The following is a 14,000-nucleotide window of genomic DNA, read 5'->3' as shown; positions in this document are numbered from 1 at the left end:
GGGCATCAATAAATGCACATTTTCCCCATCCGAATTCTCCAAACTGCATGGGGGTTTCTTTTTGAGTTGGCTAAAGAGCACAGTGTGGTCATGTTACCAAATAAAAAAACAATAGTTTCCCTGATCCTGCCATTCCACGACTGTGTTCTAAGATTAATGCTTCCCAGGTATTGTAGCTGCACCTCTTTCTGCACACATTTTTGTATTCTTTTACTGTTTTACCTGTACATCTCAAACCCCAACCAACCACCACCTTGTGTGTGTTGACATAAAGATGGCCTTTCGAATAATGCTTTTTTCTTCTGCAGTGTACATTTTCCAGCTTAATAAAATGCATTCCCTTCTCCATCTCTGCAGTTTGGTTTATCACACAATGGCAGATGCCCACATTAAGGACGTGGCGCGAAATCAACCGGAAAAATGTTGCCAGCAAGCCTTCTGAAGCCAGGTTTAGGGTGGGGAGGGAAATAAAGAACACTTTCTGCTGAGGCCACAGTGAGGCGTGGACTCATCTTCACATTGGTAACCCCCCCCCCCCGACAGTTGCTCCCTTGAGAAGAGCAAACCAACCCACACTTCAAAAAATAATCAGGAAAGCAATTGTGGAGAAAATTCAAATCTTTAATAACATTATCAATTACAATGGTGGGGCCTGGGCAACAAATGGAAGTAAGACTAAACGCAAGATCAAAGTGACCAGTGCCCCTGCTGTGAGTGGAATGCACTGTTGGGGGAGCTGCTTGGATTGCACCCCCCCACACACACAAAGCCCCACCCAGACTGCATCAGCAACACATAGTGGCCGCAAGAAAGCCAAGGAAGGACCTAAGGTGGCGACTATTGTTTGGTGGGGCCAAGATATATTTTCTAGTGGTGCTGGGTGATGAGCTACCCAGGGAAGTTCCCATTGTAAAACATAAAGGTGACAAGTGATTAATGACTGGCTGCTGGGGGACGGGAAGGTTGCGCAATTTGGCGATCTATTCTAATTTCAATGCTTCGTGCAATACGGGGAGGGGTCACTCTTGTTCGGAGCTTGGATTACTTAGCCAAGACAAAAGGGGACTGCAACTGTCTCTGGGCTCGGTGCTTTTATACTATGCTCAGAGAAAGAAGGGATTACTGCATAAACCGATAGGCAACATGCATGTTAGACTATTTACAGCAAAAAGAGGGGGGGAAACTACGTGTTCAGACATAGTTAAAAGCTGTGAAAAAGGAAAGACTTCCAGCTATTCATTTGCAATCTTACAGAAAAAGCTTACAGAAAAACAGAAAACAGGAAATTAACCCCCCTTGTGTCCTTTAAAGGAAAATGCTTAAAATTTCTTTATAGTAGGGGAAGGGTTAACGTGAACCCATTCAGGGGGCCCATGTGGGTCCCATGACTGCACGGGTGTAGCTCTGGTTTTGGCATGACCTTCCCTTCTGGTTGGTTATAGTCCATTACCCCAAGATCTCTTCCTAAGGGGACAATTCTAAAAGGGAGTGGAAGGGAGTGGAATCGTTCCCTTCGGAAGGGACCTCCCCTAAATCGGTGAAAAAGATTGAGCTTCTTAGCAAGCAACATACACATAGAAATATAAGCAAGAGAGAACGTTGTCACACTCATACATATTCATGACAAGGGCAAGAGTCCAGTAGCACCTTAAAGATTAACAAAAATATTTTCTGGTAGGGTATGAGCTTTCGTGAGCCACAGCTCACTTCTTCAGAAAGCTCATACCCTACCAGAAAATAGTTTTGTTAGTCTTAAAGGTGTTACTGGACTCTTGCCCTTTTCTACTACTGCAGACAGACTAACATGGCTACCCACTGTGAATTATATTCATGACAGTTATGCATATTAGATGGGAATGCAAATTGGTCCTGGTCTTCCCTAGAAGGTTTGACATTTGCAAATTTCTAAATCTTAAAGCATGATGGGTACCTTACTTTTTGCAGCGTTTATACAGTTTTCAGGGGAAGGAGTTTTCAATGGAAAAGGGAGCAACACATTTTTTGCCTGGCATAGGAGGTGGAGTTTCCAAGGGCATGTTGGTTTTTAGGGGAGAGGGTATGCACTGCAAAGCCTTGCCTACCCAGGGGACATGCATTTGGATACCGGCTCCAAAGAACTCTGGAGGTCCCAAGGGCTTTCAGTCACCTTGGAGGGCTGTCATCCCCTCTTCAGAACACTTCTTAGGGAGCCAGGGTCTGTCATCCCCCCTTCAGAACACTTCTGGGGGTCCCAGGGGCTTTCATCCCCACCCTAGAACACTTCTGGGTGTCCCCGGGGCATTCAATCAACTTGGGAGGCTGTCATCCCCACCTCAGAACACTTCTGGGGGTCCCAGGGGCTTTCAGTCCCCTTGGGGGGCTGTCATCCCCACCCCAGAACACTTCTGGGGGTCCCAGGGTCTTTTAATCCCCTTGGGGGGCTGTCATCCCCACCTCAGAACATTTTAGAAACCTTACTGGGAAATCCATTCAACATTTTCTTTGCAACTCTTTCTGTGCTGTAATGTATGTCAGTGGAGTCAATGCAAGTCAACAGTCACTCTCCTCTCCCATTGTTTCCAATGGGCTGTCTTGTCATTCCTTTTAGTACATCCCCTTTCTGGCATCCCCACACACATGCACCTGGCCCGCACATCCCCGCATGTAATAGCAGGAGATCTCCAGCTAGTGCCTGGAGATTGGCAACTCTATTTGTGGGTTGGGTTGCCTGCGCCAGGTTGAGAAATACCTGGAGATTTTTGTAGGGGGAAGCCTTAGGAGGGCAGGAGGGCAGGATTTGGGTGGAGATCAGGCTAACGTTTCTCCTATTACTGTATGTTCCCCTCAGCAGCTCAATAAAGTTAATTTCCCTCTCCATCGCTGCAATTTTGTTTTCCTCAATACTAGGAAGGCCAGGCAACCTGTGGGAGGGGGGAAGATGTGACCGAAAATTTCTACACAGGCTATTTTGGGTTGGTGGCTCATCAGTTTGTTAACCACGCCCCCCTCAGACAATTGCAGCCTATATATGAGCAAACCTCCCAGCACACTACACAAGAAAACTAGGAGAACATCAATTCTGATGGAAAAAAAACCAATATCAGAAAAGCAATTATGGGAAATGGACATGTATTTGTGAAACCTTTCAGTACCAACTGCTGTTCCACTGAGAACAATGGAGGGAAACCTCAATGATTAAACAAACCTAACAGCGGTCCTCCTTTGAGTATGACCCACTATTGGTTCAGCTGCTAGGAATGCCCCCCCTCTCTCTCACACACACACAAAACCCACACATATTAACGAGAAACATTTTCCTTCACAACTGCAACATGAGGGGCATGGTACTTGGTTGTCACATTTGGAACTTAAATTTCTGAGGATCGCACTTGTCACCATTGTGATGGAAAACACTTGCATTGCAGGAAGGGGGAGCGCTATTTGCATAGCTGTAGGGATTTTGTTCTGCTGGCACCTCCACATCCTGTCGGCAGCTTTGAGGCCGATGATGCCAAGAGGGGGAGGGTTTAACGTGCCTCCAAGCCTCGGCATTATGGCTGTCAACAGAGCAGGCACTCAGGAGCCAGGGATCCTTTCAGGTTCATTTTTCACAGACTGCAGTTTTCGGTCGCACATTAAAATAAGAAAACGGAGGGTAACCCACTGAACATTCTGTTCTACACCCCTTTTGAGTTCCCCACACCAGTCAGGGACAACTCAGTACAGTGTTTTTCAATTTTGTTTTGGGCAACAAATTTCGGCTGTTTAATGAGGTTTGTAAAGCAGAAGTCACCGCTCTGATTGAAACTGGGTGGAAAATTACTATGGCGTTTCCCCCCCCCAAAAAGGAGGCAATGTCTGTGAGAATTTCCCAAAAGCCCCCCAGTGTCTGCAAAGGCAGAGCCTAAAATGTTTTCCAAAGAAGACATGCATGTGATTAATTCGCCTTGAATTCAATTTTATTGCAATTCCAGAGTTACAACAGAATGAGAAAACGTACGTTCAAGTTTCTGGTGTGTTGCTCCTTATCACACTTGCACCCCACTTGCCATCTAGGAAGTATAACGCTTCATACGCTGAGTTGTTGTACCCTAACAACAACCTTCATAAGGTCACATTTGCAATGTATGAACTGGTCTATTGGGGGGGCAAACAAGGGTGATGAGGTTGTAAGGCATGATCCTCACACCCAATGGAGTAAGCGGATGTTCTGGATGGCAGCAACATGCAACCACCAATAAACACGTGTACCCACAGACCGCAATTCTAACTCTATGACCATGGCAAAGTAGGCAAAGAGGGCAAAGAGGGGGGGGAATGCAACAATTTCGAGTCAGTGTCCGTCCGGAGGAGTGTTGTCAAATCACAAGAGAGGCAGCGACATCTAGAGGCCAGACGGAGCGAAACAGCATCATGGGCAAAGTGGGAGGGGTTGGGCAGGATTGGGGTGGAGAGTCACCAGCGGGATGGAAGGGGGAGAACAAGGGAACAGAGGAAAGCAGAGCAAAATACTGCGGAGTTTTCCTCATGAAAAATCGAAACTGCTTAAGGATGGAGTGGGAAGGTCCGCTGTCATGAAAAACAGATTTAAACCGTGTGTTTTTTTGCTCCCATGGCAAAAGAGAGGCAAAATCTACCGTGAAAAATGCCCCATAGTTTTTGCCCAAATACTAGAGCATCCTCTCTTCACTGGAGGCATGATGAGGCCACTTTTAGTTCATGTCAGAAGTGACAGCATCACACTGCCAGTGATGCTTCTCTAGGCCTCCCTTTGGTAAGTCCCCCCACTGGCCAGCTGATTTATGTGGGGATGGGCCCCAGGGCAGAGGATTGCCTACTCCTGGCAGGGGCCTGGGAACCCTACTTGTGCTACTTGTAGAGAACATATTAAACCCATTCTCTTGGTCTTCAAAATCCATTCCTGGTTTTATTTGTAACTGTAACTATTATGCTGAGCTCCTTTGCAAAACAGCTGAATTGCAAGCAATAAAACCATGCTGGCTAGCTAAAGTAACAATTCATTAATGAGAACAAGGAAAGGTACAATCCACTTTAAAACTAATTCCTTTTGGAAGACAGATTTAAACAAGGTTTCAGAGAAAATAATTATGGCTGTGTAGTAGTGACATCATCCTGACCTGGATGGGCCAGGCTAGCCTGATCTTGTCAGTTCTCAGAAGCTAAGCAGGGTTGGCCCTGGTTAGTAATTAGATGGGAGACCACCAAGGAATACCAGGATTGCAATGCAGAGGAAGGCAATGGCAAACCACCTCTGTTAGTCTCTTGCCTTGAAAACCCTAAGGAGTTGCCATAAGTCAGTTGTGACAGCACTTTACACATATGCAGTAGTGACACTGGGATGTTAAAAGGCAGCATGCATGACTAAAAGCTGAGCATGTGTGAGTGCTGTGGTGCAGCTGCTGGCACCCCAGCAAACTTCAGGGAATGGCTTGTGGATCAGTTGATTCTATAAGTTGATAAATCAGTTGACATATTCACACCTGATTATTACAAGACAATCTAAACCCACAGGAGTTCAAGCATCCCTGAAGCATATCCAGTGAAACCAAACTAATTGGGAAAGACTATGAATCCCTCATGGCAGTTCCTTGAACAAGGTGCAGTGTTGACAAGTTGATTTCTTGTTTTCTCTCCCCAATTAAACAACAGTCAGCTAAACTTGGCATCTCTCAAAAGAGGTGAATTTTTCTACACTTCTTGGGGATAGATTTCTACAGGGATCTGGATGTATACATAAATATATGCCTGCCATGCATTCTGGTTTAGGATAACTGGATCATATAAAGAGGAAATAAATCTACAGGCATCCTGGACAACTGACTTTGTTGTTTAAGGACAGTTCAAGCAAGGTTTTTATTCTGCCATGTCTATATTTTTAAAAATCTTATTTTCATGTTTAGAAAGAGAATATATACAAAATCTGTAAACTGTCATCCGTGAAGAAAAGAACTGTGTTCATTTTGCCATGAATACATGGCTTGAAAAATAGCCTTACCTGTCTCTGCATGGTTACTTATGACATAATGCATGTGACACACTAGCTGTGTATTTTTTTTCCCTTCATCTACAGAGATTGCTTCCTTATAGAGAAAGTGTCAAGTATGATTTGTCCCTCTGAACTACATAACCATTTTGTTTGGGCAACCTGAAGGTAAATGTCTGAAAGAGATGCAATAGTGCTGCAGACTTTCACTTGAAAATTTATTGCTTCCGTTTGGTTTGTGGAAAACAATGGAATTTACCTATTAAACATGTATTGTAAAGCATGTATAATATTTTTTAAAAATTCAAACATTAGATTAAGAAAACCTTTGGAAAAGAGAGAGAGGGAGAGAAAATGGTAGTAGTTTTCTGTTGATTAAATATACATAAAGTTCTAGGAAAGGTCTCCATATATTCTGGAATTTATAATCCATTGCTTGATGGGCATTTGTTGTTTTTCTCTTTTCCAGCAAGATCCAAAAGAACTTTCATTCACCTCTCTATACTTAGGGTTGCCAACCTCCAGGTGGTGATTGGAGATCTCCTGCTATTACAACAGATCTCCAGCCGATAGAGATCAGTTCCCCTGGATAAAATGGCCGCTTTGGCAATTGAACTCTATGGCATTGAAGTCCCTTCCCGCTCCAAACTCCGCCCTCCTCAGCTTCCACCCCCAAAATCTCCAGGTATTTCCCAATCTGGAGCTGGCAACCTAGATGAAGTAACTGATTTCCAAGATCGTTTCAGGTGGGTAGCTGCAGTAGAAGAGTAAGATTTGAGTCATAGACCAACAAGATTTTTAGGATATACGCTTTCAAGAGTCTGGGTTCATATGAACCAAGGTGTAAGAGAGAAGCAAGGGAGTACCTGCTTAGTGGAGAACATCTTCGGCAAGCAAGGTTTTAAGAATTTCCCCCTACTTCCATGTTGGATGATGTAAGAAGGAGATTCTGATACTTTAATGAGGATCTGTTTAATGAGGCCTGTGATGGCAACAGTGAGAGAAGAGAAAGAGGGAGATAGGCTGAAGAGAAGTGAACTCCTGCTTAGGGGTGGCAAGTTGAGACCAGCCCCAGCTGAATAAATCTTCATTCCCCATGGTAAAAACAAGGGCCTACTGGGCGTTGTACCACATATGTTCCATGTAGCTGCTGTGTGCTGTGCCAAAAACCTATTGTATTGTTAGCCCTAAGAGGGGACATGATGCAGGTTTATAGAATTATGCGTGGGGTAGAAAATGTGGGAGAGAGCTTTTTTCTCCCTTTCTCATAACACTGGAACTCAGGAATACCCACTAAAGTTGATTCCAATAGGTGCAGGACAGACAAATAGGTTGATTCCAATAGGTGCAGGACAGACAAAAAATATGTTATTAAATATCTTGCCAAGCAACATGCCAAAAATACATAATGAATTATTTAAGTACATGGTGATGGCAGCAAGAGTGATATATACAGCAAAGGGGGAAAGCAGAGGAATATCCAGATTTGACTGAATGGATGAAAAAACTAACAGAATATGCAACTATGGCAAAACTAACATATTTAATACATAATAGAACAACTTCAGAATTTCATGAAAGATTGAATATATTTTAATTATTTAATCAAAAATAGAAATAGAGTATAAAAATCTAGGTAATAAATCTTTAAGAATAAATGTATTATCAGATATGAAAATCTAATGAGAACATAGAGGTGTAAGGTAAAGAAGTTAATAATTGAAATGCAATTTCAAAGTAAGCTCCATTATAATGCAATAACCCTTAAAAAAAGGATGCTGAACTAAATGGATCACTGGTCTGATGCAGAAGAGATCCTCTTGGGGTCTCTGGAAAAAGACCAATGGTAAATAATATTTCCTTAATGATTTCTGGTTGCAATGATTCATGCAGAAGTTGAATGAAGGTTTTTGTTTTGTCAGCAACAAAAATTCCACTACTCTATTTCAAACACAAGACACAGGGAAGATTCTTAAAATGGGGAACAGAAGAAATGATCACCTCAGAATGTGATAGGATCATACTTAGCACTCGACGTCCACTATTTTTGCACAAAGTCATAGCTAAACTGCTTCCCAGAAAAAAACAATGCCCTCATCAAGGAGATGCAATAAAAGGCAGACAGATGTCTAATAGATATATTTTATTATTGTGAGAATACTGTGCAGAAATTTCTTTACCAAATCAATAGCCTCCCAGAGAATCACCATGCTGTAGAAGGAAGAGTATAAAGTAAAGTTCTAGAAGAATTTGGCTCAGTTCTTTGGCACACCATAAGTTCTACCAGATAGCTATGTATCTCACCTAATATACCTAATAACATTTTAAAATTTATTGTAAAAATCTCTCTCTCACATACACAAAAGTATAGTTTTTGATACTTGGAAAAGGATGAATGGTAAATAATATTTCCCAATTTTTATTTGCAGTAATTCATGCAAGTATTGCATTCTCGCATGAACATCAAGAAGAGGACTACTCTGTTTCATTTACAAGACATAAACAAGACTCTTGAAATGGTGCCCAGGAGAATTTATCACTACAGAATGTGACAGGATCATACCTAACAATCAAGAAGAGCACCTGTCCACTTTTCTGATCCTCAGAGTCATAAGTAAACTGCCTCACTGATAAAATCATGCCTTCATCAAGTAGATGATTGAGATGGAATAAATGGCAGATGTCAATCACACCAAGACCACTGTCAAAGAGTTCATTCTCTTGGGGATCACTGACCGTCCAGACCTGCAGATCCCTCTCTTTGGTGTGTTCCTTCTGATCTATATTATCACTGTGATAGGAAATCTGGGGATAATTATCTTAATCAGGACTGATACTCATCTCCATACTCCCATGTACTTCTTCCTCAGCCACTTGGCTTTTGTTGACCTTTGTTATTCCTCTGTCATTGCCCCTAAAATGTTGGCAAACTTTTTAGCAGCAAGGAAAACAATATCATACAATGCATGTGCAGCACAGTTGGGCTGCTTCCTAACATTCATGACAGCAGAATTTTTTCTCCTGGCAGTGATGGCATATGACCGCTATGTGGCCATCTGTAACCCTCTGCTTTATCAAACCATCATGTCCCATAGGGTATGTGTCCAACTGATAGCTGCCCCTTATATATACAGCTTTGGTGTCGCTCTGTTCCACACAATAGTTACATTCCGTTTGTCCTTCTGCTCTGCTAATGTGATCAATCATTTCTACTGTGATGACCTCCCACTGTTAGCACTTTCGTGTTCTGACACCACCACCAAACAGATTCTCATCTATGTTTTTGCTGGGTTTGGCTTTTTATGCTCCCTTCTCATTGTACTCATCTCTTATATTTTTATTCTCTCTGCCATCCTAAGAATAAGTTCTGCTCAAGGCCAGCACAAAGCCTTCTCCACCTGTGTTTCTCACCTGACAACCGTTACCATCTTCTATGGAACTCTGATCTTTATGTATTTGCAGCCTAGAACTAACCACTCACTACAGACTGATAAAATTGCTTCTGTCTTCTACACACTGGTGATCCCCATGCTGAATCCTTTGATCTACACTCTGAGAAATAAGGAAGTTAAAGATGCTCTGAAGAGAACAGCAGAGAGAATTCTGGTTGTTCTAGGATGAAAATTGACCAATACATGTTCCCAAATGCATGTTATTTCCTACAAAAAATGAATAAATTGGAGGAAATACCAGCAACTTCAAATCAGAATGTACTGCAATGTTTTTGGAGATGCTGTTTTGTCTGGTTTGCCATCTGATTCTTTCTCCCCTTGGTGGCTGGTTTTTTGGCATCTGCTATATTTAAAGAACTTTTATGTATCACAGAAAAATGTGTATATAACAAAAGAACTGGAATAGCATCTCTGCTAATTGCTGTAGCAATCCCTCAAGGAGGACACAAGATGCCTGCATGAATATACGATATGACCAGTCATTCTCTTTACTTCCAACATTTACATTAATCATGCTGACCTAGACATGTTATGTGACTGAAAGTGCCAAAGACTATGAAGGCAACAGAAATCACTCAGGACTGTCTCTGAAGAAAATTTCCGAAGTGCTTCATAAGGAGCAAGAGAATTCTAAAAGATCTAAGACTTTCACAGTGCTGGGTGATCCCAGACAAGAGCTCTCTACAGATGTTATTATTACATGCATAGAAATCAATGTGCACAAATGAGAATGCGCTCCTTGTATCTCACCTGAGCACAATTGCCAGCTCCTGAACATGGAGTTTATGCATGTAGCCAATGTATGCAAGTAGGGAATGTAAAAAAAGCAATGTTTCCGATTATGGGGAAGGATCCTGTACTTCCTACACTTGTAGATTCTGTGCTCACGAGCTGGCAATCATGTGTAGGTGAGGGGCAGTACCAGCATGTTCATGTCTGTTCTCCCTCTGTGCCAGCTGAACTCAATGCCTGTAATGTCATTTATAGAAGGCTCAGGAAAATGGCTGTGAGCATAGGTCACAGTCATGGGGCTGCATGGTATGGCTGGCTCTGACAACTCAGCCAGTAGTCCCTGCTTCCTCCCACCCTCAGGTCCCTTCACCCTGATGTTTGTTACTGATGTTGCACCCTTATCCCTTCAAGACAAGCTGTGCTGGCAGGGCCTGTTTTCCTCCAGACACTGGGTATCTCAGTTCACCAGGTTCAATGGCTGTGGGGAGCCCATGTAGTGGGTGGACTCGATGTCTTTGGAGAGATGGGAAGGTGTCACAGGTCCCAGGTGCTGTGGCTGCTGCAGCTCCCAGGTCCCTTGCTGGGAGTGGCAGCCAGTGCAGCCCATACCCGCACCCTCTCTTACATGTGGGTGGCAATCAAGCAAGAAATGCTGGACATCAATTGTGAGTGGAGGGATACTTTCTCCAGGGGTCACCGGTGCATGGACAGGCTGGCAGCATCTGTGGAAGCAGTTATCAGGCACCTGCAGGGGTTGCTGGCTGTCATGAGTGACATAGGGAATGGACAGGTGTACATCAAGAGGCTACTAGGGATTTGTCAGGGGCACTGCATGCCCCTGCACAATAGCCTGCCCAGGCAGCCCCCTCATGCTCCTCCTCTAGCAGGGGTGGCCCGAGGTGTAGCCCATGGTGTAGCCCAGGGCAACCTCGACATCTTGACTGGATTGGTGGGGGGATTCCCTCAGGTGAGTGGAGAAGACTCCTGACTGGGTACAATCCCCCTGTCATCTCCCCATGCCCCTTTCCTGACGAATGCTGCCTGTTTGGGATCACCACCAGAGGGAGAGTGATGGGGCCCTTGCCAACTCTGTCAGCTGCCTTGTTACTGCCTTGTTACTGCCTTGTTACCCTTTAAGGGGGTGCGGGTGCTGCTGCTTACATGCCCCCACAGTCCATAGCCCTGCCCCCTCCCATCCCTCAACTATGACTTGTGCAGGGTTAGGTCTCCAGTCCTGCCGGCTCATGGTGGTTCTGTTTGCCCAATCCATCACAGTCCTGCCATCACACCTCATGATCTGCATGGGATTTGATGACATGGTTGCTGGGGGTGCGATGTAGTTGCAGCCTGGGCAGCCCTGCTTCTCAGTCTTTTTCCTGTTTCCTGGCCAGTGTGGTATAATGGCTAAGAGCAGTGGACTCTAATCCACTGGGTTTGATTCCCCACTTATCCACATGAGTGGCGGACTCTAATCTGGTGAATTGGGTTGGCTTCCCCACTCCTACACATGAAGCCAGCTGGGTGACCTTGGGCTAGTCACAGCTCTCTTAGACCTCTCTCAGCCCCACCTACCTCACTGGGTGTCTTTTTTTATAGGGGGAGGGAAGGTGATTGTAAGCCAGTTTGATTCTTCCTTAAGTGGTAGAGAAAGTTGGCATATAAAAACCAACTCTTCTTCTTCTTCTAAATGTATAAAAGAATGGGGGACAAAGGAGAAATGGAATCTTTTGGGACAGATGTGAGGCCTAAATAGCTGAGAGGAGCAAAGTGCGTGATACAGAGTGGTCTGGAAAATAAAGGGAGATAGATCAAGATGGGAAGCAAAGATATGCCTCTCCTAGTCTACGTAGAAATCAGACCAGATAGCTGACATCCATGCTGAGCCATACCATTGAAAGATTTTATGAATCTATTAAATGGGTCTATTGAAAACTCTAATGCCCCACCTGATTTGGGATTGTGCTTATCCCAAACATTTTGAATTAACTGAACCATGCTTTCTGCTGCCCCACTGGAGGATGGATAGTATGGTGGAGTGGTTATATGTGAGATAGACATTAGGAGCATTAAACCCTTAATTAAAAGCCAGGGTAAAAACATGTATTTTAGCTTGGTGCCTAAATGAAAGCAAAGTAGGTGCCAAGCAAGCCTCAAGTAGAAGTCATTCCAAAGGTGAGACAACACCACAGATAATGCCCTATCTCTAGTCACCACTGGCTTTACCTCTGAACAGAGGGGCACAGAAAGCAGAGCTGGTTTCGGTTGCAGTGGAAAGACACGTATTTCTGCTACTCAGATAAGACATTTTTACTTCTTTCTAAACCTTATGCTTAAGAGGGTAAATAACTTTTTGAGCAAGTTTGATGGGAGAGACGGTTGTGCTGGAGGCAGTGAAAAATTTATCTGCCATGCCTAATGCTAGAAAGAGAAACAGGGGCTGTTTGGCCGGTTACTCACCCGACTTCCCGCGGCTGAGAGATTTCAAGCAATTAAAGATAAAGGATTTTTTTGCAAATAATCTTGAGGAAGACAGTGCCTTTCTAATTCCACGCTCAGTTAACAACTTTGAGGTGCTAGAAGTACAGGATAATTTACAACCCTCCTCCCCCCTCTTGAAGAGCTGCTGACAAATAAAGATAGTGGGAGTGGCACTTGTAATGTTTCAAAGGACTGTGGAGTAACTTTCCATCAGATGCCAATCCATTCTGAGGGCTGTTGTGCCATTCGGATTGGGAGCGTGCCCGGTGACGTGTATGTGCCTTCTAGGAGAGTACTGCTAAACCACAAAATTGCTCTATCAATAGCCAATTTACCTGTAAACATTGATAGGTGGAAGAATAGAAGCCTTTTATCCCTGAACGCCTCTTGAGGTCCAGGCGTTTTTTATCCAATTTTAAGATCCAGCTCACGAGAGTTTTTTACGACCCAGTCATCACACCCCTTTTTAAAAAGAAATCCACGAAGGAGATCTCTCTTCCATCCGGGAGTCCAAAGATACAGAAGGGTCCCTCCCTACTATTCCCTCTGACGGTGGCAGAGTGGAATCTTTGATTGACACCTTTATACCCTTACAAATTCCTTTCAGAGCCTTTTGCTCCAAAGACGAACCTTCCGCCAACAAACAACTTTGAAGTTCGACAGGAAGCTGCTTCGCCGCTGGATTGTAACTCTCCTGAATACTCTTTCCTTATTTCATTCGAAAAACTAACCCCACTGGAGCAACAGGGGGTAATTGAAAAACTGGAAAATACTTTTCAACGTCTTCAATCGCACAAAATCTTCTCATCTGTTTCTTCCCCTGACCCTCATATAGGGGTCAGCCTACTTGAGGAACCAACCCCTTTGATCCATGGCTCCCGGACTTCTCCAACTAATGGAAGACTTGCCTCCTCTACTTCGATTTCAAATAATTTAGCACCCTTGACATATGTACAAGCTCCACCCTCTCAAGTTTGCCCTTCATCATCCAACGGGTGCATTTTTAAAGAGTCCCTTAAGAAGCTGGTCTTAATTGAAGAATCTGATTGACTAGCCTCAAAGACCACAGCCAATCATGTCAAATTGATATCGTGGAATATCTCAGGTTGGAATGGGAAAAAACAGGACTCTAATTTTATTAACTATATTAAACAGTACGACTGTATCTGTTTACAGGAAACTTGGATGACTGGAAATTTTAATGTAAATGGGTTTTTTCCTTACCTTTGCCTGCATATAAAGAACATGTAAAGGGCCGATATAAAGCTGGCCTAGTTATTTTAATTAAGCAGGATGTTTTTTCTAGGTTTGTCCTACTTGGTACCTGTAACTATATTGCCCAAGCGGTTCTCCTT

General features: G+C 43.7%; 1 protein-coding gene across 3 annotated transcripts; it reads left to right on the top strand.

Annotated features, from left to right (window-relative positions):
* The first annotated feature begins 7,481 nt into the window (after positions 1-7,481).
* Positions 7,482-9,604, top strand: LOC130478756 (olfactory receptor 1038-like). Of its 3 annotated transcripts, none has more exons than XM_056850962.1 (2): positions 7,482-7,511; positions 8,696-9,604. In XM_056850962.1, exons 1-2 carry the CDS (start codon positions 7,482-7,484, stop codon positions 9,602-9,604), a joined length of 939 nt encoding a protein of 312 aa, XP_056706940.1. The 3 variants fall into 3 exon arrangements, with proteins under 3 accessions (XP_056706940.1, XP_056706939.1, XP_056706938.1); XM_056850961.1 differs by lacking the exon at positions 7,482-7,511 and adding an exon at positions 7,827-7,857 and having other exon boundaries at positions 8,694-9,604; XM_056850960.1 differs by lacking the exon at positions 7,482-7,511 and having other exon boundaries at positions 8,657-9,604.
* The last annotated feature ends 4,396 nt before the right edge of the window (positions 9,605-14,000 follow it).

The sequence above is a fragment of the Euleptes europaea genome, chromosome 6, assembly GCF_029931775.1.
Source record: "Euleptes europaea isolate rEulEur1 chromosome 6, rEulEur1.hap1, whole genome shotgun sequence".
NCBI lineage: Eukaryota > Metazoa > Chordata > Lepidosauria > Squamata > Sphaerodactylidae > Euleptes > Euleptes europaea.
Note: the sequence above shows the minus strand (reverse complement) of the source record. Positions and strands in the feature narration are given on the sequence as shown.

Coding starts and splice junctions, on each gene's coding strand:
- LOC130478756 (XM_056850960.1), top strand. CDS start 8,657: ATGGCAGATGTCAATCACACCAAGACCACTGTCAAAGAGTTCATTCTC.